At 38.6% G+C, this 27,406-nt stretch overlaps 1 protein-coding gene across 2 annotated transcripts in view; it reads right to left on the bottom strand.

The window, feature by feature from the left end:
* The window catches only part of KIF4A (kinesin family member 4A), a 178,218-nt gene that overhangs the window by 19,492 nt on the left and 131,320 nt on the right, over window positions 1–27,406 (bottom strand). For both annotated transcript variants that reach the window (XM_058291023.1, XM_058291024.1), the window contains exons 20-21: window positions 10,181–10,264; window positions 9,585–9,698 (exon numbers count right to left, since the gene is read on the bottom strand). In XM_058291023.1, the coding sequence (XP_058147006.1) occupies window positions 9,585–9,698; window positions 10,181–10,264 (198 nt within the window). The remainder of the gene's footprint in view (window positions 1–9,584; window positions 9,699–10,180; window positions 10,265–27,406) is intronic.

Below are 27,406 nucleotides of genomic sequence, written 5' to 3'. Positions count from 1 at the left end.
GGCTGAGTGCCTGCTTCATATGTATGAGGTCTTGGGTTCAATCCTTGTTACCTCCTAAAAAAAAACCCAAAGAACAAACAAATGAAAAACAATGGGTCAAAGAAGAAATCAACAGGGAAATTAGAAAGTAGATTGATTTGAATGGAAATAAAAACATAACATTATCAAACTTTGTGGGGTGTCATTAAAGGAGTACTTAAGGGGAAATTTATAGTATTGAATGCCTAAAATATAAAAGAACAAAAACCAATACCTTCAGCTTCTACCTTAAGAAACTAAAAAAATAAGAGCAAGTGAAATCCAAAGTAAGCAGAAGTAAGGAACTACTAAAGATCAGAGTGGAAATCAATGAAATATAATACAGGAAATAGAAAAAAGTCAATGAAACCAAAAGCTGGTTCTTTGATAATCCTCTAGGCAGACTGATTAGTAAAAGGAAAGACGACATAAAATACCAGTAACAGGAATGAGATAGATGGCATTGCTACAGATTCTATAGATGTTAGAAGGGCAAGGGAGTCACAGAACAACTTTATGCCAACACATTTGACAACTTAGATGAAACAGCCAAGTATCTTGAAACATACAAACTACCAAAGTTCACTCCAGAAGAAATAGATAACCTGAACTACCCTGTATCTATTTTACAAATTAAATTTTAGGGAAGCAGATTTGGCTCAACAGAAAGAGTGTCCACCTACCACATGGGAGGTCCAGGGTTCAAACCCAGGGCTTCCTGACCCGTGTGGTGAAGCTGGACCACGTGCAGTACTGATGCACGCAAGGAGTGCCATGCCATGCAGGGGTGTCCCCTGTGTAGGGGAGCCCCACACACAAGGAGTGCACCCCGTAAGGAGAGCCGCCCCATGCGAAAAAAGCGCAGCCTGTGCAGGAGTGGTGCTGCACACACAGAGAGCTGACGCAGCAAGATGACGCAACAAAAAGAGGCACAGATTCCTGGTGCCGCAGACAAGAATACAAGCAGACACAGAAGAACACACAGTGAATGGATCCAGAGAGCAGACAACTGGGTGGGGGGGTGGAAGGGGAGAGAAATAAATTTTAAAAATCTTAAAAAAAAAATTTTAATTAAACCCTCTCCCCCACAAAAAAATGAAAACACATACATATAACCCCTCCAGACCCAGATAGCTTTACTGGTGAATTCTGCCAAACTTTTTTTTAAAGTCATTTTATTTTATGATTATTTATCTCCTTCCCCCCCGCCAAACTTTTAAGGAAGAAACACAAACTCTTCCAGAAAATAAATTTTAGCAAACTGACTTCAATAATACATAAAAAGTATAATACATCATTATGAAGGGGAGTTTATTCAAGGAATGCAAGGGTAAGACTGGTTCATCAGTCAAGGTAATCAACCAAATCAACAAATTAAATACAAAAAAAATTGACAAAATTTCACATCCATTCATGATAAAAACTTGCAGCAAACCAGGAATAGATGAGAACTTCCTCAACCTGCTAAAAGGTGTCTATGAAAAACCTACAACTAACATCATACTTAATAGTAAAAGACTAAATGCTTTCCCCATAAAATTAGGTAAAAAGGGAAGAATGCCTTCTCTTACCACCCCTATTCCATATCATCCTGAAGGTCCCAGCCAATGCAATAGGGCAAATAAAATAAATAAAAGACACACAAATTAGAAAGGAAGAAATAAGGCTGCCTGTGTTTGCAGATGGCACGATTATCTACATAGAAAATCCCAAAGAAGCTACAAAAAACTGAATATATAAAAATCTGTCATATTTCTATATACCAGCAATTAACAATGGGACAAGTTGGCAGTTTTTTACAAAGTTAAACATACACTTACCAAATGACTCAGCAACAGTCTTATTACTAGCTATTTAACCAAGTAAAACGATTACCTATGTTTATACAGAAATCTTTATATGAATGATTATAGCAGTTTTATTCATAATCTCTAAAACTGGAAAAAAATTCAAGATATCTTTCAACAGGTGAGTTGGTTAAACAAACTACAGTATATCCATACAATGGAATATTACTCAGCAAAAAAGTGGCAAAACCTACTGATACACCTAACAACATGGATGAATCTCAAAAGCATTATGCTAAGTGAAAAAAGTCATACTGTATGATTCCATTTCTATGACACTGATGCAAAGGGAAAACTATAATAACAGAATAGAGATAGTGTTTGCTGGTGTGTAGGAGGGGTTGACTTTAAAGGGTGTAGGGTATTTTTGGGAGTAAAAGAACTATTCTCTATCTTCGCTATGGTGGCGATTATACAATTGCACATTGTCAAATTCACATAACTGTACATGAAAGTAGGTAAATGTTAATGGATGTAACTTAGGCCTTAATAATATAAATTGGAAAAAAATAAGTCATATGCCATATTAACAGATTAAGAAACAAACAAAAAACCATAAAATCAACTCAACAGATACAGAAAAAACTTGAAAAATATTCAACATACATTTATGATAAGAACTTTCAGGAAACTAGGAATAGACAGGAACTTCTTCAACATGATAAAGGTCAGCAGTGAAAAACCTGCCACTAATATCATACTTTAGGGTGAAAGACAATGTCTTTACCCTAAGACTGGGAACAAAGCACATCTATTTTATTCAATATTATACTGGAGGTTCTGGCAAGTGCAGGAGGGCAAGACAAAGTAATGAAAGGCGTACAGAGCACAAAAGGAAAAATAACTTACTCTTTTGGCAGTTTACAAATATATTTATCAAGGTTTCAGGATAAAAGGCCAATATACTAAATCAATTTCATTTCTATAAGCTAGCACCAAACAATTGGAAACTGAAATTAAAAGTACTATTTCTATGATTATAAAAATATGAAATACTTAAAGATATATTTGTAAAAAAGATGTGGAACACGTGTACACTGAAAATTAAAACACTGCTGAAACTGATCTAAACAAATGGAGAGATATACCATGCTCATGCATCAAAAAGACTCTATTGCTAAAGATGTTAATTCTCTTCAAATTTATCTTAGATTCTATGTAATATCAATCAAAACCCCAGTAATTGTTTTTTTGTAGAAACTGATGACCTAATCCTAAAACTTATATGGAAATGCATAGGGCCTAGTTTTTCCAAAACAATTTTGAAAAAATAAGAGCAACATTGAGGGACTTCTGTGATCTGATTTCAGAACTTATTATAAAGCTACTGTAATTATGATACTGTGATAGTAGCATAAAGTTAGACACATATATCCAAGGAACAGAATTAAGAAATAGGCTCATATATTTAAGGACAATTGATTCTGACAAAGGTTTCAAGTTGAAATGAATCATAGACTTAAATGTAAAACTTAAAACAATACAACTTCTGGAAGAAAACTTAAGATGAAATTTTAGTGACCTTGGGTTTGGCAAAGATACTTTTTAATTTTATACCTTAAAGCATAAAAAAAAAATCAGGGTTGGTGGACTAGAAAGAAATGGGGCTCTCTCCTCTCCCAGAAAACAGCTAGAAGATAGGCAGAATTGACCTGGAAAAAAAATCTTCTAGGGTTGAGGACACCAGGGGAAGGCTGGATGCTGCCCAGAAGCGAGAGGGGCAATGGAAAAGAATTGTGAAGGCAAAATTGTGAGTTAAAAGTAGGAGCTGCAACTGTCGGCATCCTCCCCCACCCTACAGACATCGTTTTTTTTTTAAAGATACACAGGATTGGAGACAACAAATCAATGAGATGCACGCAAATTTCCAAAATCAAATTAACGAGTTTAAAGACAATATGGCTAAAGAGATAATTGACATCAAGAAGACATTGAGTGAACACAAAAGAAAAATTTGAAAACCTGAATAGAAAAGTGACAGAGCTCATGGGAATGAAGGATACAACAGGTGAGAAAAAAAATACATTAGAGTCTAAATGCTCATTCTGCCAGAGTGGGTGACACCATGGGGTAGAAACCCAAGTAGTGAGAGTGGGGGTGGACCCACATCCTGGGGAGGACTAATGCCATCCAATAGAGGGAACTGTATCCCTCGAGAGAAAGGGTGGCTCCCAGGGCATTGGGGCAGTTGAGCAAGTTAGGCCCTGAACACTATTCCATCTATCTCTGGAAGTGGCTCCTCAGGAAACGGAGGTTGGCTATCACTGAGGGCACCAAGGTGGAAGGGAAAATGGACGTTAAATGTGTGGAACCAAAGTAAATGGGGTGTAAGAGAGGAGTTTCTTGAGAGTACACAAAGATGGATATAAAACATGTAATATTACACCATAACATATAGGAGATGACAGACTGATAATGTAAACCATAATGTAAAACATAGGATAAGTAAAAATGTAAAGAACTGTGTATCCTAAAGTATGCACCATAATGTAAGCACAGATGTCACCTTGTTAGAAAGCTAATGTCTCAGACTCTGTACATCACTTTAAGTAAATATGATATGAATAGGGCGTAAGAGTATTACTGTGGAAGGGAAAAGGTTTTCTGGTGGATGTGTGGGAGTGCTGTATATTATATATATACATTGCTGTGGTCTAGGACTCCTGTGAAGAAAAGCTGAATAATTAGGGGGGGGGGGGGGGGGGAAAGAAAAGAAAAAAAAGAAAAAAATAGGATGTGGAATTTTTTCAAGTCAACATTCTTTATCTAAGTTCTTTATCTAACTTTATCCAAGTTCTTTATCTATCCTTTAAACCCATCGCTATATGCCATTCCCTAGTAAGGGACCATGACATTATATTGGGCTTCAAATTTCGGGGAGTTCTGGATCACAGAGTGTTTCAACAATGGCAATGGAGGGATACTGGTATGGGATACCAATGACAGGTGATATATGACTGACAGGGAGCTGTACAGAACATATGTCCAGGGTGCATGGTAATGTTTGGATATACTCATAGTGGCAACAATTAAAAACCACAGTAGGGGGGGGTACTGGGTTCCTGGCCAGTGGTGCTCTGTCGTGGTCCCTAGGGGAGCAGCAACAGTCTCCCAGGTACAGTGGTGGGGACCGGGAGGGAGTGAGGGTTCAACAGTGAGCCCCAGATGCTAATGACTATGCTTGTGAGCTGATAAACCCAAAATAAGAACAAGGCCTAGAGCAACTTTGTGCCTGGGAATTTCCTTCTGTCAGCCTTCATGTTACTCAAATGTGGCCAGTCTCGAAGCCAAACTCAGCATGTAAATGCAATGCCTTCCCCCCAGCGCGGGACATGACACCCGGGGATGAGCCTCCCTGGCAACGAGGGACCACTATCAACTACCAACTGATGATGCAACTGGAAAATGACCTTATACGGAAGGTTCAATGCGGATCAGCAGAATATCCATGTCTACATAAAATACCATGACTTTAAAATGCTGTTTGACCTAAAGTAAGGGGGAAATGGAAAGGAGAAATGAGTTTATATGGCTACGAGTTTCTAAAAAAGAGTCTGGAGGCTGGCAGAAGGTTTGCCCTCATGCACAACTGAGCAGAGTCAGAGAGACAGATAAAGCAGATACAACCCCCAGATATTGGTTCCTTTGAGGGCTAAAGAGACCCATGGGAGTTATGGTCATGGCCGATGGGGTTAACTACCAGGGCAGATGGCCCCTCTTTGGAAATGGTGTTTATGTGTGATGAATCTGGACTCAGATGGGATCTCTCTTCATAAGACTTACATGCTAATGTGCTGGAGGTGCAGTTAATGTTGGGGTTTAAGATATATTTAGGGGATTTGAATCTCTGGACTGACAATGTGATAGCCAGATCCTGAGCCTCAACAGACTCCAGCACCTACAATCTGATTTATTGGACTTACCACACTCAGCTAAGATGGAGTTGAAGAAGGACAACCACCACACCATGGAGCCTAGAGTGATTACAACTGAAAATGGGAGGATTGCATCCAGCATCCAGGTGGAATCTGAGCCTCCTCTTGACATAGAGGTGCAATGGACACAACCAATCCAATGTCCACATAGAAGAGGTGGCATTGGATTGGGAAAAGTGGACATAATGGACAAAGGGTATGGGGAAAGGCAGGAAGAGATGAGAGGTGGAGGCGTCTTCGGGACATGGAGCTGCCCTGGATGGTGCTTCAGAGGTAATCACCGGACATTGTAAATCCTCACAGGGCCCACTTGATGGAATAGAGGAGAGTATGGGCCATGATGTGAACCAATGTATATGAGGTGCAGAGGTGCCCAAAGATGTACTTACCAAATCCAGTGGATGTGTCATGATGATGGGAACGAGTGTTGTTGGGGGGGGGGAGAGGGGGGGTGGGGGGGTGGGGTTGAATGGGACCTCACATATATATTTTTAATGTAATATTATTACAAAGTCAATAAAAAATAAAAAAATTAAAAAAAAATACATTAGAGGCATACAACAACAGATTTGAAATGATAGAAGAAAGAATAAGTGGTACTGAAGACAGAATAGATGAAATTGAAGAGAAAAATGAAGAGAGAGAGAAAAGGATAGAAAAAATTGAGCAGGGGCTCAGGGTGTTGAATGATAACACAAAATGCAAAAACATGCATGTCATGGGAGTTCCAGAAGAAGAAGAAAAGGGAAAAGAAGACAGAAAGAGTATTTGAGGAAATAATGGCTGAAAATTTCCCAACTGTCACGAAGAAGAGCAGCGTATTCCAATCAGAATAAATGTGAATAGACCTACTCCAAGACAAACACTACTCACAATGACACACATCAAAGATAAAGAGAAAATTCTGAGAACAGCAAGGGAGAAGCAAACCATCTCATTCAAGGGATGCCCAGTAAAACTTAGTGCAGATTTCTCATCAGAAACCATGGAGGCAAGAAGACAGTGGTATGATACAATTAGGAGACTGAAAGAGAAAAACTACCAGCTGAGAATTCTTTATCCAGCAATTCTATCCTTCAAATATGAACCTGAGTTTAAAATATTCACAAACAGAAACTAAGAGAGTTCATAAAAAGAATTCACTTTTGCAGCAAATATTAAAGGGAGCCTTAGAACCCGAAAGAAAAGACAGGACAGAGAGGCCTGGAGGAGAGTACAGAAGAAAGAACAGCAGAAAGGATAACGAAAAGAGTAAAAATAGAGACAAAAATAAGATATGACATATGAAAACCAAAGGAAAAAATGGAAGAAAATAATGCATTTACAGTAATATCATTGAATGTGAATGGAGTAAACCCCCCAATCAAAAGATATAGGCTCACAGAATGGATAAAAAACCACGAGCCATCCATATGCTGCCTACAAGGGACTCACCTTAGACCCAGGGATACATAGCGAGCTGGCACAATGGGCTCAACGTGAAAGGCTGGAAAAAGATACTCCACACAAACAGTAACCAAAAAAGAGCAGGAGTAGCTATACTAATATCAGACAAAACAGACTTTTAAATGCAAAAAAAGTTGTAAGAGATAAAGAAGGCCATTATATATTAATAAAAGGGCCAATCCACCAGGAAGAAATAACAGTCATAAATATCTAGGCACCTAATGAGGGGGCCCCAAAATACATAAGGCAAACTCTGGCAAAACTGAAGGGAGAAGTAGACATCTCTACAGTAATAGTTGGAGACCTTCAGTACATCACTTACATCATTAGATAGAACAACTAGACAGAAGATCAACAAGGAAAAAGAGAACATGAACAATATGATAAACGAGCTACATCTAACAGACATATATAGAATGTTGCATCCAAACTCAGTGGGTTATACATTTTTCTCAAGAGCTCATGGCTCTTTCTCCAGGATAGACCACATATTAGGTCACAAGGCAGGTCACAATAAATATAAAAAAGATTGAAATTATACAAAGCACCTTATCAGATCATAATGGAATGAAACTGGACATCAGTAATAGATGGGAAAGAGGCAAAATTACAAATGTGTGGAGGCTGAATAACACACTCCTAAATATTCATTGGGTCAAAGAAGAAATTGTAAGTGAAATTAGTAAATAAATTGAGTCAAATGAAAACAAGAACACAACTTACCAAAAGTTGGACCTTAAACCCAAAGCAAGAGCAACAAAAGGAAAAATAGATAAATGGGACCTCCTCAAAATTAAACACTTTTGCACCTCAAAGGACTTTGTCAGAAGGGCAAAAAGGCAGCTGACTTGATGGGAAAAAAATCTGGAATTCACATATCTGATAAGTGTTTAACAGCCATGATATTTAAAGAGATGCTACAACTCAACAATAAAAAGACAAATAACCTGATTAAAACATGGGCAAAAGACTTGTCCAAAGAAGAAATACAAATAGCAAAAAAAAACATGAAAAAAAAATTCTCAACATTACTAGCGATTAGAGAAATGTAAATCAAAGCTACAATGTGACATCATTTCACCCCTATTAGAATGGCCACTATTGGGAAGTGGACCTGGCCCAGTGGTTAGGGCATCCGTCTACCACATGGGAGGTATGTGGTTCAAACTCCGGGCCTCCTTGACCCGTGTGGAGCTGGCCCACGCGCAGTGCTGATGCACGCAAGGAGTTCCCTACCCCACGCGCAAGGATTGCACCCTGTAAGGAGAGCCGCCTAGCACAAAAGGAAAGTTTAGCCTGCCCAGGAATGGCGCTGCACACACGGAGAGCTGACGCAACAACAAAAAAAAACACAGATTCCCGTGCCACTGACAACAACAGAAGCGGACAAAGAAGAACATGCAGCAAATAGACACAGAAGACAGACAACTGGGGGAAAAGGGGAGAGAAAAAAAAAGGATGTAGAAAGATAGGAACACTTATTCACTGCAGTGGTAATGTAGAATGGTACAGCCATTGTGTAGGACTGTTTGGCAGTTCCTAAAGAAGGTGAATATAGATTTGCCATGTGACCTGGAAATACCATGAGTAGGTATATACCCAGAAAAACTGAGAGCAGTGACATGAATAGCCATCTGCACACTGATGTTCATAGCGGTGTTATTCACAATAGCCAAAAGTTGGAAGCAACCCAGGTGTCCACCAGCTGATGAACAGATAAACTGTGGTGTATACACACGATGAAATATCTTCTAGCTGTCCGAAGAAACAAAGTCATAAAGCATATGACAACACAGATGAACCTGGAGGATATTATGTTGAGGGAAACAAGCCAGACACAGGACAAATACTGCATGATTGCTTTGTCAGTCATACCTCAATAAAGCTGTTAAAAAATTACCATCCCATGGGGAGTGATGTGGCTTAAGCAGTTGAGTGCCTGCTTCCCACATGGAAGGTCCCGGGTTTGGTTCCCGGTGCCTCCTAAAAACAAAAAAGCAAACAACAAGCAAAACAAAATGAAAAAGTCAACTCAGGGGAGCCAATGTGCCTCTGTGGTTGAGTGCCGGCTTCCCACATACAAGGTCCCAGGTTCAATCCCTGGCCTGGATACAAAAAAAAAAAAATTACTGTTCCTCAGTGGTGGCAGAGATAGAAAGGATTTCCTATCCTTGGTCTTAAACAATAGTTTCAAAGATATTCTATCTTTAGGAATTGAGGTTTTCAGGTAGGACTTCAGATTTTGCAGTGCTTACTTTTAAACCAAAAGAAAGCTATTTCCCATTTTTCCCCTATCGACAACATACAGAAGAGAAAGGGCAGTTCAAGCTATCTATACCTTCACTCGAGCTGCAGTGCCTTCCATTCCACGGCTCTGAGTCTCTTTCCGCTTATCTGCGACTTCCCTTTGTTTTTGGAGAGCATCCTTGAGACGCTTGTTGGCAGCTGCTGCCTAAATAAAAAATAGCACGTAGGAATGTTGAATTGAAAGGTAAAAAGAAGAAAATTCTAATTTCTAGCATATTAGTAAAGAAAAATTTCTATGGGGTTGAGTTTGTAAAGAACCAGGTTTATAAGTCTCCATGTATATAATACTGGTAAATAGCTACTGCTTTAGAGCCTAGAGGAGGTATATATATCAAAGAAGCTCTACTAACGGAAAATATTTGGAAATGACACATAATATTAACTCTGTTTTTGGAAAAAAATCAAGCCCAATTTCAAAGAATCCTTATTTGAACAGTACTGCTCTCATCAGGTTTGTATCTACTTATAATTCATGATATATTAAAAGAGGATCAAGATTTAGGAATTGTTGGTCAAGATTGGTATCCCTGGTTTCTCAGGACACTGACTCAGGTAAGGGATACTACTTGCCTACAGCTAAGCCAAAAGATGACTACACACTTAACCTAGCAGATTCAATTGTCTTACCTCCTCAGTTTTACGTCTGAGCACATTTGACTGCTTCTGGAAGTTTCTTTCAAGTTTGAGCAGTTCATATTGCCTCTTACGGTCCTGAGAAGAAAAAAAGTCAAATTTTAATTGCTATTCAGCCAGCTAAAAGAAAACCTTATAATGTAAACAAGGAGTCTTTCAAGACATCCTTGATATGTAAGGTGAAAATGAGATGCCTGCTCCTCCTCCTTCTATTAGTTAAGAACTGGTAGTTCTAGAAACCATGTGTATGTGTACAGGGGAGCTGGTTTTCTCCTTTGGATTACTGCTCTGTGGCCAAATTCTTAAAGTCTAATTCATAAGTCAATTATTAGAAATAATATCATTGGGAAGTGGATGTGGCTCAAGTGATTGGGCTCCTGCCTACCATATGGGAGGCCAGTGGTTCAGTTCCCAGTGCCTCCTAAATAAGATAGCGAGCTGGCACAATGGGCAGGCATGGCAACAAGATGACACAACAAGAGAACAGAAGAAAAACATAATGAGAGATACAACAAAGTAGAGAGCAGAGGCTCCTGGTGCCTCCTAAAGAGGATGAACAGGACCGCAATCTGGAGTGTAGGGCAGGCGCAGCGAGCTTACGTGACAAGATGACATAACAAGAGACAGAAGATGAAAAACATAATGAGAGATCAACAAAGCAGGGAATGGAGGTGGCTTAAGCGATTAGGAACCTCTCTCCCACATCGGAGGTCCTGGGTTCGGTTCCTGTGCCTCCTAAAGAAACAAAGATGATGAACAGACACAGCAAGTGTTAAACAATGAGGGGGTGGGGAGAGATAAAATAAATCTTAAAAAAAAAGAAATATAGAATGAGACCTAGAAGGAACCTTAAAGATCACCTAATTAACAGTCTGCTTCACACTGGTAATTATTGACAGAACTGGGACACAGGTCTCCTGATAAACAGACTAGTACTCTTTCCCTCCACAATATAGCCAACCACCTATAAAATTAAGGGAATCTAGAGCTAAAGGTAAGGTTTTTCATTCTAAATAGAACCAGCTTATTACCAAATATACCCTCTCTGCCCAGAGATTAAGGATAAAAGAGAACAACAGGTACCCTGGGATACCACCTACTTCAACCGAATACACAACATTTACAAAAAAATTGTTAGAGAAGTTGTGGGTTTACAGAACAATGCATAAAATACAGGATTCCCATACATTATGCCATGACCACCACCTTACATTGGTTTGGAACATTTGTTACAAATGATAAGGAATACATAAGATTTAACTGTTTTATTTCTTGACCCCTTCCCTATTCTCCTAATCCATTAAACTCCTTCTGGCATCACTTTCTCTTTGTTTAATTTGTATATCACTATTGATCATTTTAGTCATGTCTTTGCTGGCACACTAGAACAACTCATTTCATTCAACCAATATAATATCTGCTATGCCATCTACTACACACTAGGCACTGTGCCAGGTTTGTAGGATGTAGAGATGAACATGATAATAGTAATACTACTATTACAGAGCTTCAGATTACCACAGAATATAAACAACATGCAATACAATTACAATAGAATATGTGTTATGACATGAAGAGATCAGGAAATTAAAGAAACACAGATTAACCTAGTCTAGTGATGACAGAAAATCCAATACTCTTCTCAACACCACACTTTTTGAAAGAGACGTCTGTTTATTCTCCACTCATCACTACTGCTCACTCCATAATCCCTGTGTAATCAGTTTCCACCATTCTCTTGAAATGATCTACTTACTAAATGCAATGGTCTCAATGGTCTTTTCAGTCACCCCCCCTTTTTGACTTATTATTGTAGTAACACACACACATAATTCATATATACAACTATCTTTTTTGATCTCTCTCTTGGCATTATTGACACTCTCAATAACCTTTTCACACCATCCTAATTCTTTTCTTACCCTAGAAATTGGTTTCTTTTCATTTTCTTATACATGAAAGAGGTTTTATTTTTAAGATTTTTATTTCTTTATCCTCCCTTCATTGTTTGTGCTCGCTGTCTGCTCTGTGTCCATTTGCTATGTGCTCTGTGTCTGCTCACCTTCTCTTTAGGAGGCTTGGGGAACCGAACCTGGGACCTTCCAAGTGGGAGAGGCACTCCCTCCCTGCTTGAACCACCTCCACTCCCTGTTTCATTGGTCTTTCACTGTGTTTCCTCTTTGTGTCTTCTTCTTGTGTCATCTTATGTCAGCTTGCCATGCCAGCCCATTGCGCCAGCTCGCTGTCTTGCTCATCTACTCCAAGAGGCACTGGGAACTGAACCTGGGACCTCCCAGGTGGTAGGCAGGAGCTCGATCGCTTGAACCACATCTGCTTCCTGAGGTTCTTTTCTTAACCTTTTTCTATATATTCTCCATTTCCATGGTTTCATTATTCTCATGATTTTAATTTTCATCTCTACACAGATAACTCCCTAACTGCCCAAACTCTCCCTTGAACTCTAGGCTAACATTCAATATCTTCTAATTCTCTCCATTCCAAAGGTTATTCTCCTGAAACCAATGTCATCTCTACACCAGCTGTTTCTTCTCACTTTTTAGTCACTCAAAGTTTAAGAGTAAAATTTTTTTTAGGAGGTACCAGGGATTAAACTCAGGACCTTGTACATACCACTGAGCTATATACACTCCCCAGGAGTAATTTTTGATACTCTCCTGTCTTCATTTTTTTGAAGGCAGATTTTGAGTTTAGTACCATTAAAAACACCCAACAAACATTAACTTATTGTCCACTATATGCCAGTCACTGTTCTAGCCAGAGGGAATACATAGGTGAACAAAACAAAGATCTCTGCCAGTGTGGAACTTATATTTCTGTGAAATATATAAAGTTATCATCACCTTACAAATGCAATACACATAACATACAAGACACATAATTCAGTGGTTTTTAGTATATTCACAGTGGATGCAACCATCACCACAATTTTAGAACATTTTCATTGCCCCCCCCCCTCAAAGAAACCCTGTACCTATTTGGCTATCACTCCCCAATCCTCTCATCTTCAGCAGTAGGCAACCAGCATTGTATTTTCAATCTCTATAGATCTGCCTATCCTGGACATTTCATATAAAATAAATCATATAATATATGGCCTTTTGCTACTAGCCTCTTTGACTTAGCATAATGTTTTAGGGTTCATCTATGTAGTAACACATATCAGTACTTCATTCCCTTTCATTGCTGAATAATGTTCCGTTGTATAAATATACTGCATTTTGCTTATCCATTCATCAAATGATGGGCATTTGCCTTGTTCATACTTTTTTGGCTACTATGAATGATGCTCTATAAACAACCACGTACACGTTTTTGTGTAGAAATAACATTTTAAATTCTCTTGGGGTAGATACCTAGGAATGGAATTGCTGGATCATATGGTAACTCTGCTTCAATGTTTGAGGAACCACCACAGCTTCCAAAGTAACTGCATCATTTTATATACTTACCAGCAATGTATGAGGGTTCCAAGTTTTCCACATTCTCACTAACACTTGTTAATGCCCCAAAGGGTGTGAAATTGTATCTCATTGTGGTTCTGATTTGCATTTCCTTGATTAATGATATTGAGTACATTTTAATATGCTTATTGCTTTGCCCATTTTTAAACTGGGTTATTTACCCTTTTATTATTGTGGTATAAGAGTTCTTTATATTCTGGATATAAGACAAATACATCATTTGTAAATATTTTCTCCTATTCTGTGGGTTGGCTTTTCATTTTCTTAACAGAGTTGTTTGCAATGCAAATATTTTAAATTTTGTCCAATTAAATGATTTATTCTTTTTCTTTGGTTGCTTGTGTTTTAGGTATTATCTCGTTATCTCTAAGAAACCTTTGTCTAATCCAAGGTCACAAAGATTTACACCTATAGTTTCTTCTAGGAGATTTATAGTTTTAGATCTTACATTTAGGTTTGTGATCCATTTTGAATTAATGTTCCTGTACATGGTATGAAGCAGGGGTCCAATTCCATGTGGATATCCAGTAGTCCCAGCACTATCTATTGAAGAGACTATCCCTTTCGTATTGTGTGGACTTGGCACCCTTGTTGAAAATCAGCTGACCATAAAAAATGAGTTTATTTTTGGACTCTATTATTTATTTATTTCCCTCCCCCCCCATATTGTCTGCTCTTTGTCCATTTGCTGTGTGTTCTTCTGTATCCGCTATCTTGTCAGCAGCACTGGGAATCTGTGTCTCTTTTTGTTGCGTCATCTTGCTGCGTCAGTTCTCCATGTGTGTGGCACCATTCCTGGGCAGGCTGCACTTTTTTTTTTTGCATGGGGTGGCTCTCCTTGCGGGGGCACACTCTGTGCGTGGGGCTCCCCTACGTGGGGGACACATCTGCGTGGCACAGCACTCCTTGCGTATATCAGCACTGCGCATGGGTCAGCTCACCACACAAGTCAGGAAGTCCTGGGTTTGAACCCTGGGCCTCCCATATGGTAAGTAGATGCTCTATCAGTTGAGCCAAATCCACTTCTCTCCATTGATTTGTATGTGTCTTTATGCAGTACCACACAGTCTTCATTACTGTAGCTTTATTGTAAGTTTGGAAATCAGGAAACACAAGCCCTCGAACTTTGTTCTTCTCTTTCAAGACTGTTTTGACTATTTTGGATCATTTGCATTTCCACATGAATGTTAGGATCAGCTTGTACATTTCTGTAAATAAGCCAGCTAGGAGTTTTTTAAAAAATATACTCTTTTTAAAAAAAGAAACTTAGATTACATAAATGTTAGACAAAAAATATAGGGGATTCCTATATGCCCCACTCCCTAGCCCTCCCAAAGTTTTCTGCATCAGCAACATCCTTCATTAGTGTGGCACCTTTGTCACAATTGACGAACACATCTTGAGGCACTGCTGCTAAGTGATGATTATAGTTTACATTGTAGTTTACACCTTCTTGCACATTTTTGCAAGTTATTACATGATATACAATGGCCTGTATCTGTCATTGAAATGTTATTCAGGATAATTCCCAAGTTCCAAAAATGCCCTCAAATTACACCTATTTTTCCCTCTCCCTCCCCTGAGAACCTCCAGCGGCCATTGCTTTTATCCATGATAAAAAGTTCTTCCATTACTAGGATCATAACAAGTCTACAGTAGAACAACTGTAAGTCTACTCTAGTCCATCATTCATTCCACAATCCTGAGGATTCTGTGATGGTGATGCCTACTCCACCTCTAATTGAGAGGGGGTTTAGGTCCCATGGGGCAGATGGATGGAACTTTCTTGCTTGTAGTTGCAGAATCTCTCTGTTCATTGAGATGGTCATTGTCATTCATCTTCTCCATGTTAGTTGTTCTGGGTGAGTCCAATGAACTGGAGAGTACGTGTTGCAAGTTTGTTGAGATTCAGGGCCCAACTGGCACATGGACAGCCCAAAGATTTAAGTCTCTTGGATATACAACTATCAACTCTAGTACTAACTATAGATTCAAATAGAGGGACAGCAGAGCCATGTGTAGGGAAACCACAACTGAGTCCAACTCTGTCATGCTGGGGAGCATAAATTCCAAAGTAGAGCCCACTGGCAGGGCACCAAACTTCTGTGCCTATAGTGTCTGGATGTCTTGAGTCCTCAGGAGCCCCGCTACTTGAGGTAATATTTACTTTGGCAGTCTATGAGTTCCTGCTGAGATGTGCATAAGTGCAACCTCTGAAATGACCTCCCGACTCACTTTGAAGTCTCTTAGCCATATAAACTCATTTGTCTTTACCCTTTCCTCTTTTTGGTCAATGTCTTTTTCCAGTTGTATTGTTGGCTGGTTCTTGGTAGGAATCTTTCAGTGCCAGAGAGGCTTATCCCTGGGAGTCACGTCCCATGCTGGGGGGAACGTAATGCATTTATATACTGAGTTTTGGCTTAGAGAGAGGCCACATTTGAGCAACAAGGAAGCTCTCAGGAGGTAATGCTTATGCACTCTATAATATTAGGATAAATTTCAATTTCAGAAGTAAAGGTTCAAAAGTACAGTCATCACAATCAAGGGTCTGTCAATGGTCAATCCTCCTTCACTAGTCTCTGCCCCTGTACTCAGGGAAGTCTTTCTGTCCCATTAGAGAATGTGGCAGAGGCTGCCCAGGATGGAAATTTGATATTTCTTTGGTTATTGTGTGGATCTACACCCAATGTGACAATGCCCCATGAACACCTGAGCACATTCATATGCCTTATAGGTATGCCCCAGGTGAACCTCCTCCTATGCATCCCCCCTCTCTGACACCCCACATCAATGATCCTCTCCGCCACAGCTATAACCTTTCTGTGATCCAAAACTTCTTCAAAATTGAAGCCAACAAAGTTAACCAAATACAATTAATAGGAAAATGATACAATAATGTTAGTTTAAAAAATAACGAATTAGAAGTTTAAAAAAATTTTAATTAGTGAAGTTGTAGGTTTATAGAAAAATCATGTAAAAAATACAGGGTTGGGGAGAGGGTATAGCTCAGTGGTTGAGCACCAACTTCCCATGTACAAGGTCCTGGGTTCATTCCCCAGTACCTCCTAAAAATAGTGTTCCCATATACCCCCATTATTAACACTTTGCATTAGTGTGGTACCTTTGTTATAGATGAGAAAAGAATATAATTATAGTATTAACTATAATCCATAGTTTACATTAGGGTGTATTTGTCCCCAATATACCACCTCATTATTAACACCTTACATTAGTGTGGTATGTTTGTTAAAATTCATGAAAGAACATTTTTATGATTGTACTATTAACTAGGAAATTTTTTTATTTTTAAGGTACTGGAGCCAGGGATTGAACCTCGGACCTTGTATGGGGAAACCGGTGCTCAACCACTCAGTCACATTGGCTCTCCTATAGGAAACTTTTTTTTTTTAGTGTACTGTTAACTAGGATCCATCATTTACAATAGAGTTCACTGTGTTATACAGTCTTATGTTTTATCTTTTAATTTTTATTCTAGTAACATATACACAGCCTAACATTTTTCCTTGTAACCATTCACATATATAATTCACTGCTGTTAATTATACTCACAATGTTGTGCTACCGTTACCACCATCCATTTCTACAGCTTTACAAACAGTCCACATAGAAATTCTGTACAAATTAAGCATTAATCACCCATTCTCTACCCCAACCCAGCCCCTGGTAACCTGTATTCTAGAGTCTGACTCTTATGAGTTAATTTATTCTAATTATTTCATATCAGTGAGATCATACAACATGTATCCTCTTGAGTCTATTTTATGTCACTCAGCATAATGTCTTCAAGTTTCATCTATATTGTTGCATGCATCAAGATTTCATTCCTTTTTAATGCTGAATAACATTCCATATTATGTATATACCACATTTTGTTTATCCATTCAGTGCTTGATGGACACTTGGGTTGCTTCCATCTTTTGGCAATTGTGATTAGTGCTGCTATGAACATTGGTGTTTGAATATCTGTTCAAGTTCCTGCTTTAAATTCTTTTGGGTATATATATAGTAGAGGGTCATACCTAATTTCCTTTATGATTTCTTCTTTGATCCACTATTTAATTAGGGCTGTGTCATTTAATTTCCACATATTTGTGAATTTCCCAAATGTCTTTGTTATTTATTTCTAATTTCATTCCACTGTGGTAATATAACACACTTTATATAATTTCAGTCCTTTTAAACTTATTGAGGCATGTTTTATGGCCTAGCATATGTTCTATCCTGGAGAATGTTCCATGTACACTTGAGAAGAATGGGATGTCTGTTAGGTATAATTGCTTTACAGCGTTGTTCAAATCTTCTATATCCTTCCTATCCATTATTGGAAACGGGGCATTGAAGTGTCCAACTACTACTGTTAATTTGTCTATTTCTGCCTTCATATCTATCAGTTTTGCTTCATGTACTTTGGACCGCTGATGCTTACTGCATATGTTTTATTTGTTAGATCTTCCTGATGAATTGAACCTCTAGTCATTATAAAATGCCCCTCTAACTGTAGTAACGTTTTGTTTTTAAATTTATGTTGTGTGATATTAGTATAGATACTTCAGCTTTCTTATGGTTGATGTTTGTAGGGTAGATCTTTCTTTCCATCCTTTTACTTTCAACCTATTTGCATCTATAAATCTACAGTGTTTCTCTTGTAGGCTGCATATAGTTTGGCTTTGTTTTTTTAATCCAGTTTGAAAATGTCTGTCATTTGATTAGACTGCTTAATCCAGTCACATTTAATATTATTATTATTGATATTGTTGGATGTATGCAAGTTTACTTTTCGTTTTCTATATGCCTCATTTCTTGTTCTTCTGTTCTTCCTTTACTGATTTTTTTTTCATTAAGTGGATATTTTCTAGTGTATTAGCTCCTTTAATGATTATTTCATTATATATATTTTTAAAGATTTATTTATTTCTCCCCACCCCCTCGTTGTTTGCATTTGCTGTGTCTGCTTGTTCTATGATGGTCTTCTTTTCAGGAGGTACCGGGAACTGAACTCGGGACTGCCAATTTGGGAGGGAGGTGCCTAATCTCTTGAGCTACCTCCATTCCCTGCTTTGTTGTGTCTTTCATTGTGCTTTCCTCATGTCTCTTGTTGCATCAGCTCACTGTGTCTGCCTGTCACGTCAGTTCTCTATCTTGCTCATTTTTAGGATGCACCAGGCACCGAACCTGGGCCCTCCCATGCAGTAGGAGGGAGCTCAATTGTTTGAGCCACATCTGCTTCCCTATTTCATTATTGTTTAAAATTAATTTTCTTAATGACTACTCTAATAAACTTATCAGAATCTACTTCAGATTTAAATTGACATAGTTTCAGTGAGATATAGAAATATTGCTTCTATGTAGCTATTTCCTCTTCCCCTTTTTGTGCTATTGTTATGAATATTACATCTATATATAACTCAAATACATTGTTATAATTACTTTATATTATGCCTTGTAAGAAGCTGAGAGAAGGAAAGCAAGTGTATATTTAGAATGCTTATTATATTAACCTTCTTATTTGCCATTTCTGGTTCTTTTAATTTCTTCCTGTGGATGGTCATTACCATCTGATGTCATTTCCTTCCTCAGACACAGCTCTGCTCCCACCCACCTACTCTGTGCCCTTCATGTGAAATACATTACCTATCAATATGTTATAGGCCCATGAATACAGCTATATACTTGTTGTTTTTGTTTTATTTTCGGAGGTACAGGGGATTGAACCCAGGACCTTATACATGGGAAGCAGGCACTCAACCACCTGATCTACATTTACTCCCCTATACATACTGTTTTTATTTTTTAAAAGATTTGTCTATTTATCTCTCCCCCCTCCCTCCAGTCACTATGTCCAGTCACAGTGTGTTCTTCTGTGTCTGCTTATATTCTCATTAGGTGGCTCGGGGAACCGATCCTGGGACCTTCCAGAGTTGGAGAGAGGTGATTGTTCTTTTGCACCACCCTCAGCTCCTTTGGTCTGCTGCATCTTTTATTGTCTCTCTTCTGTGTCTCTTTTTGTTGCATCATCTTGCTGCTCCAGCTCTCCACATGGGCGAGCACTCCTGTGTGGGGTAGGACTCTTGTGCAGGGCAGCACTCTGTGTGGGCCAGCACTCCATATGTGCCAGCTCACCACACGGGCCAGCTTGCCTTCACCAGGAGGCCCTGGGTATCAAACCCTGGACCTCCTATATGGTAGACAGGAGTCCAATTGCTTGAGCCACATTCACTTCCCTACATATTGTTTTATATAATTGTTAAGTCAGTTAAGAGAAGAAAGGAGAAATCTGCAATTATATTCTTTTAGAATTACCTATATAATTATCTTTTACTATTACTGTTTGCTTTTTTGTGCAGATTCAAATTATTGTCTGGTGTAACTTGTTTTACCCTGAAGTTGTTCTTTTAAAATTTCTTGTAAGGCAGGTCTGCTAGCAACAGATTCTATCAGCTTTTATCTTTGAATGCCTTTATTTTGCTTTCATTTTTTGAAAGAATTTTTATTGTGGTAACAGTTCTTTAATACAAAACTTTTGCCTTCAGTATTGAAAGATAACAATAGGATTTCCAGCATTTTGAATATATAGTCTCACGGCCTTCTGGCCTCTATTGTTTCTATTGAAAATTCAGCTGTTAATATATCTGGGGTTCTCTTGTTTTTGATGAAACATTTTCTCTTGCTTTCAAGTGTTTTTGTCTGACTTTCAACATTTTGACTTTGATATGTCTAGGTATGGTTCTCTTTGCATTTATCCAACTTGGAGTTCATTGAGCTTTTGGATGTACATATTAATATTTTTCATCAAGTTTGGGAAGTTTTAAGAAATCACATCTTTGAATATTTTTTTCTGCTGTTTCATCTGTTGCTCTCATGCAGAACATTTTAAGTTTCCATTGTTTTCAGCAGTGCCTTTAGGTTTGAACTTTCCCAAGCTCTGTTAGAAATAAAACCAGTCCTCTAAGGGAAAATTATGGGGGTCTCAGTTCCTATGGTTTGACCCTGCCTCTGCGCAAAACAGTTGCACCCTGTTCTAGACTTATAGGTTGGGAGACTTGTCCACTCTTCTCAGAGTGACATCCTTCTTCTACAAGTAGGTTGCTGGGCAGAGGCAACAAACTTTGTTCTTCTTGGCTTGTCTCTTCTGACATGGAATCTCTACCCTATTCCTGTGATTAGCTGGGGTGGGACAATCAGAGCCCCAATATTCCTGGTCTTCTCAGCAGGGGTAGAGATTCCATCCTACACATGAGGGCTGGGTGGAAGAAAGGATCCTCAGTCCTTTTAGCTGCTCTTGCCTGAAATAGACCTCCAGCAACACTGAGTGTTGGAGACCAAAACATGCTGGTGGCTTGCCCCTAACAGAAAGAAAACATAGTGATAGACTGAAAGCTGGGGGGAGAAGGGAAATTGGGGAGAGGGAGCTGGTCATGGCTCAAATGCCACAGACTCTTGCTGTTCTTACAGAGAGGTAGGTTTTCTTCAATAAATATTTCTCTATTGGCTGTATGCCTTAAGGACAATTTATAGATACTTAAAATTAATTTAACTGATACATATTAATAAAGTATAAACCCATCCAAAGTGTAAAATCAATAGTATTTGGTATAACCACATAGTTGTGCATTCATCACTTCAATCATTATAAGAGAATTGTTATTATTCCAATAAAATAATAATAAACAACACTTATCATCCCTCAATTTTTCAAATGCTCCCCCTGCTGAACATAGCTGCTACTGTTTCTGTAAAACAGTCTTATTATGCAATATTACCCATTGTAGCAGTTTGTTATTATTCATGAATTAAATTAAGATTAGGGCTTTGATTCAACCAAGTCATTAAGGGTGTAACTTAGGTTAAGTCCCTGCTCCCTTGGTGGGCTAATACACACTCACTCAAGAAGATACACAGAAGACATGGAAGATAACTTGGTCATTTCAGTCCTGCCATGTGACAGAAAGGAGAAGGCTCAAACAGCTAAAGTCCCTGGGAGAGCTAAGCCATTTGCCTGATAGTTTGCAGCTGAAGAGACCAGAGCCCTGAGCAGCTGAGAAGACCCAGAAAGAAATGAACCTTCCAGCCTACAGCTGAGATCAAAAGAAGCTGGGTCCACGGAGCCAGAAGAGGAAGGCTGAACCCTTGCAGAGACTGGCAACCATCTTGTTTCAATATGTGACAACAGACTTTGATGAGAAAGTACCTCTAAGGTACTTGACTTGGACTTTTTAGGATCTTGTAACTGTAAGCTTTTACCACAAATAATTACCCTTTATAAAAGCCAGCAGATTTCTGGTACTTTGCATCAGCACCCATTTGGCTGAATAATACACCCATATTTGTATTTCACATGAGGTTTCACTATGTTATACAGTCCCATGTTCTATTTTTTAGCTTTCCTTTTAGTAAAATATGTGACCTTAGACCTTCCCTTTCAACCAGTCATACCCATATAATAGCTCTGCTAGTTACAAACACTATGATGTACTTTCCCCATTTCTATTCATTTCCAAAGATTTAATAACAACTCTCTGTACCAATTCTGCACAGGTTAACCCTCAGCTTTCCATTCTCTACCCTCATTCTATTTTCTAGTAACCTATATTCTAGATATTAACTCCAAGAGTTTACACAATATTTAGTTCATAATAGTGCAATCATACAGTATTTGTCCTTTTGTGTCTGGCTTGCTTCACTCCACATAATGTCCTCCAGGTTCATCCCTGTTGTCATATGCTTCATGACTTCATTTCTTCATACAGCTGCATAATATTCCATTGTATGTATACATCACAATTTTTTTATCCATTAATTGGATGGTGGATACCTGGATTGTTTCCATTTATGGCAACTATGAAAAATGCTGTGATGAACAGCAGTGTATAGATGTCTGTTCGGTACCTACTCTCAGTTCTTTTGGGTATATACCTAGTAATGGTATTGCTGGGTCACATGGTAAGTCTATATTCAACTTGCTTAGGAACTACCAAACAGTCCTCCATAGTGGCTATACCATTCTACATTCCCAGCAAGAGTGAATAAGTATTCCTATCTCAACACATTTTCTTCAACACTTGTAGTTTTCCAACTTTTTAATACTGGCCATTCTAATAGGTGTGAAATGACATCAGATAGTTTTGATTTGCATTTCCCTAATTGCTAGTGATGCTGAATATTTTTTCATGTTTTTTTAACCATTGGTATTTCTTCTATGGACAATTGTCTATTTAAGTCTTTTGCACATTTAAAAATTGTTGTTTGTTCTTTTATTGTTCAGCTGTATTATCTCTTTATACATTATAGATATAAAACCCTTATCAGAAATGTGATTTCCAAATATTTTTGGAATTTTTGGCTGCCTTTTCACCCTTTTGACATAGTCTTGTGAGGTGCGAAAGTGTTTACTTTTGAGGAGATCTCATTTATCTGTTTTTTCTTTTGTTATTTGTGCTTTGGGCTTAAGAAACTACCACCTACTGCAAGATCTTGAAGATGTTTTCCTACACTTTCTTTTGCGAGTTTTATGGTTGTTTCTTTTACATTTAGGTCCTTGATTCATTCTGAGTAAATTTTTGTATAAGGTATAAAATAGGGGTCCTCTTTCTTTCTTTTGGATATGGTTATCCCATTATTCCAGCATCATTTGTTGAAAGAACTGTTTTGGCCCAGCTGGAATGGCTTCATAGCCTTGTCAAAAATTGCTTGACTGTAGATGTGAGGGTCTATTTCTAAGTTTTTGATTCAGTTCCATTGGTCATGGTCTGTCTCCATGCCAGTACCATGCTATTTTTACCAATGTAGCTAAGTAACATGCTTTAAAGTCAGGGAGTGAGAGTCCTACAACTTTGTTCTTTTTAAAGACATTTTTCGCTATTTGGGTCCCTTTACCCTTCCAAATAAATTGGATACTTGGCTTTTCCATTTCTGCAAAAAAGGGTTGGGATTTTTATTGGAATTGCATTGAATATGCAAATCAGTTTGGGTAGAACTGACATCTGAATACTTAGTCTTCCAGTCCACGAACATGGAATGTACTTCCATGTATTTAAGTCTTCTTTGGTTTCTTTTAGCAATGTTTTGTAGATTTCTCAATACAGGCCTTTTATGTCCTTAGTTAAGTTTATTCCCACCACTTTGCTTAATTTTTCTATTAGTTCTAATAGTTTTGTTGTGGATTTTCCAGTATTTTCTAGATATCAGCAAATAGTGAAGTTTTAATTTTTTCTTTCCTATTTGGGCGCCTTTATTTTTTTTTTTAAAGGAGATACCGAGGATTGAACCCAGGACCTCATACAAGGGAAGCAGGTGCTCAACCATTGAGCTACATTCCCTCCCCAATAAAAGTTCGTTTTTTGTTTGTTTTTAGGAGGTACCGGGGATCGAACCTGGGACCTCATACAGGGGATGCAGGTGCTCAACGACTTAAGCTACAGCCACTCCCCATTTTATTTCTTTATCTAGCCTAAATGCTCTAGCCAGAACTTCAAGCACAATACTGAATAACAGTGGTGACAGTGGGCATTCTTGTCTTGTTCCTGATCTCAGCAGGAAAGCTTTCATTCTTTTACTGTTGAGTACAATGCTAGCTGTAGGGTTTTCATATACACATCTTATCATATTGAGAAAGCTTCCTTCTATTTCTATCTTTTGGAGTGTTTTTATCAAGAAAAGATGCTTAGTATGTCAAATGCATTTTCTGCATCAATTGAAAGTATCATGTGATTTTTCTCCTTCCATTAATATGGTTTATTACACAAATTGATTTTCTTGTGTTGAACCATCTTTGCATAACTGGGTTAAAACCCACTTGATTGTGGTGTATAATTCTTTCAATGTGTTTTTGGATTCAGTTTGCAAGTATTTTGTTGAGAATGTTTGTATTTATATTCATTAGAGCTACTGGTCTGTAATTTTCTTATTCTGAAGTATCTTTACCTGATTTTGGTAGTACAGTGATGTTGGGCTCATAGAATGAGTTTGGTAGTATTCTTTCCTGTTCAATTTTTTTTGAAAACCTGGATCAGGAATGGTATTAGATTGTCTTTGAATGACTGGTAGAATTCACCTGTAAAGACATCTGGTCCTGGGCTTTTCATTTCTGGAGGTTTTTTTTTTTTCTTTTATTTATTTTTTTAATATTACATTCAAACAATATGAGGTCCCCATATACCTCCCACCCTCCTCGCCCCACTCCTCCCCCCATAACAACAATCTCCTCCATCATCATGAGACATTCATTGCATTTGGTGAATACATCTCTGAGCACTGCTCTACCTCATGGTCAATGGTCCACATCATAGCCCACACTCTCCTACATTCCACCCAGTGGGCCATGGGAGGACATACAATGTCCGGTAACTGTCCCTGCAGCACCACCCAGGACAACTTTGGAGGTGTTTTTTATTTACTTATTTATTTATTTAATTCCCCCCTCCCCCGGTTGTCTGTTCTCTGTGTCTATTTGCTGCATCTTGTTTCTTTGTTCGCTTCCGTTGTCGTCAGAGGCACGGGAAGTGTGGGCGGCGCCACTCCTGGGCAGGCTGCTCTTTCTTTCACGCTGGGAGGCTCTCCTTACGGGTGCACTCCTTGTGCGTGGGGCTCCCCTATGCGGGGGACACCCCTGTGTGACGCGGCACTCCTTGCGTGCATCAGCACTGCGCATGGGCCAGCTCCACGCAGGTCAAGGAGGCCCGGGGTTTGAACCGCGGACCTCCCATGTGGTAGACAGACGCCCTAACCACTGGGCCAAGTCCGTTAACTTTGGAGGTTTTTGATGACTGTTTCACTTGTGATTGGTTTCTTCAGGTCTTCCAATTCTTCTAGGGTCAGTGTAGGTTGTCTGTTTCTAGAATTTTCTCCATTTTATCTACATTTTCTAGTTTTTTTGGCATATGGTGGTTCTTAGTATCCTATTATGTTCTCTCATTTCTGCAGGGTCAGTGGTAAAGCCCCCCTCTCATTTCTGCTTTTTATATTTGTGCTTTCTCTGTTTTTTTTTCCTTGTCATTCTAGCCAAGGGTTTTTCAATTTTGTCAATCTTCTAAAAGGGCCAATTTTTGGTTTCATTGATTCTCTTGTTTTTGTTTCTTCTCAATTTTATTTACTTCTACTCTGATCTGTACTGTTTTTTTTTTTTTTTCCTTTACCTGGTTTGGGATTAGTTTGCTCTTCTTTTTCTAGTTCTTCCAGGTGTGCAGTTAGGTCTCTGATTTTAGGTCTTTCTTCTTTTTTAATGTAAGCATTGAGGGCTATAAATTTCCCACTCAGAAATGCCTTGCTGGTGTCCCATAGGTTTTGATGTGTTATGTTCTCATTTTCATTAATCTCAAGATATTTACTGAATTCTCTTGCAACTTTTTCATTGAACCACTGATTGTTTAAAAACAGAGTGTGTTGTTTAATCTCCATATACTTATGAATTTCCCCATATTCCATCCATTATTGATTTCCAGTTTTATCCTGTTATGATCAGAGAAAATGTTTTGCATAATTTCAATCTTTTAAAGTATATCGAGGAAAGCGGACTTGGCCCAATGGATAGGGCGTCCGCCTACCACATGGGAGGTCTGCGGCTCAAACCCCGGGCCTCCGTGACCCGTGTAGAGCTGGTCCACACGCAGTGCTGATGTGTGCAAGGAGTGCCATGTCCCCCGCATAGGGGAGCCCCATCCCAAGGAGTGTGCCCCATAAGGAGAGCCGCCCAGGGTGAAAGAAAGTGCAGCCTGCCCAAGAATGGCGCGGCACACACGGAGAGGTGACACAACAAAAAGAAACACAGATTTCCGGTGCCGCTGATAGGGATAGAAGCGGTCACAGAAGAACACACAGCACATGGACATGGGGGGGGGGGGGGGGAGGGGGGGAGAAATAAATAAATCTTAAAAAAAAAAAAAGTATATTGAGACCTATCATGGGACCCAAAATATGGTCTATCCTGAATAAGTATCCATGAGTGCTTGAAAAGAAAAAGCATCCTGCATTTTTGGGGGTGTAATGCTTTACACATCTCTGTTGAGTTAATTTATCATATCATTTAGGCTCTTTATTTATCCCCTGTCCAGATGTTCTATCCAATGCTGACAGTAGTGTACTGAAGTCTCCAACTCTTATTGTAGAGACATCTATTTCTCCCTTTGGTTTTGGCAGTGTTTGTCTTATGTATCTTGAGGCACCCATGTTAGGTGCATAAATACAGATTATTATTCTTTCTTCTTGGTGAATTTCCCCTTTTATTAATATATAATGACCTCCTTCATCCCTTATAGGACTTATGCATTTAAAATCTATTTTGTCCAATAATAGTATCACTATTCCAGGTTTTTTTTGGCATTATTTTCTTGTAATATCTTTTTCAAACCTTTCACTTTCAACCTGGTTATGTCCTTATGTCTGAAGTAAGTCTCTTGTAGACAGCATATAGATGGCTCATATTTATTATCTATCAGTCTATGTCTTTTAATTGGGGAGTTCAAGTCATTAACGTTCAATGTTATTACTGTAAAGGCATAACTTACTTCATCCGTGTTGTCCTTTGGCTTTCTGTTTTCATATCTTACTATTGTCTTTCTCACCCTTTGATTTACTTTTCATAATAATCTTCATTTTTACATTCTTTTCAAGTCTCTTGCCCTCGTTTTCCTTTCAGGCTACAGAACTCTTTAGTATCTCTTCTAATTCTTGTCTTTTGGTAACAAACTCTCTCAGTTTTTGTTGTCTGTGAAGACTTTAAATT

This window comes from Dasypus novemcinctus, chromosome X (genome assembly GCF_030445035.2).
Source record: "Dasypus novemcinctus isolate mDasNov1 chromosome X, mDasNov1.1.hap2, whole genome shotgun sequence".
In the NCBI taxonomy this organism is placed as follows: Eukaryota; Metazoa; Chordata; class Mammalia; order Cingulata; family Dasypodidae; genus Dasypus; species Dasypus novemcinctus.
The sequence above is the reverse complement of the archived record's forward strand: the minus strand, read 5'-3'. Positions and strand labels throughout refer to the sequence as shown.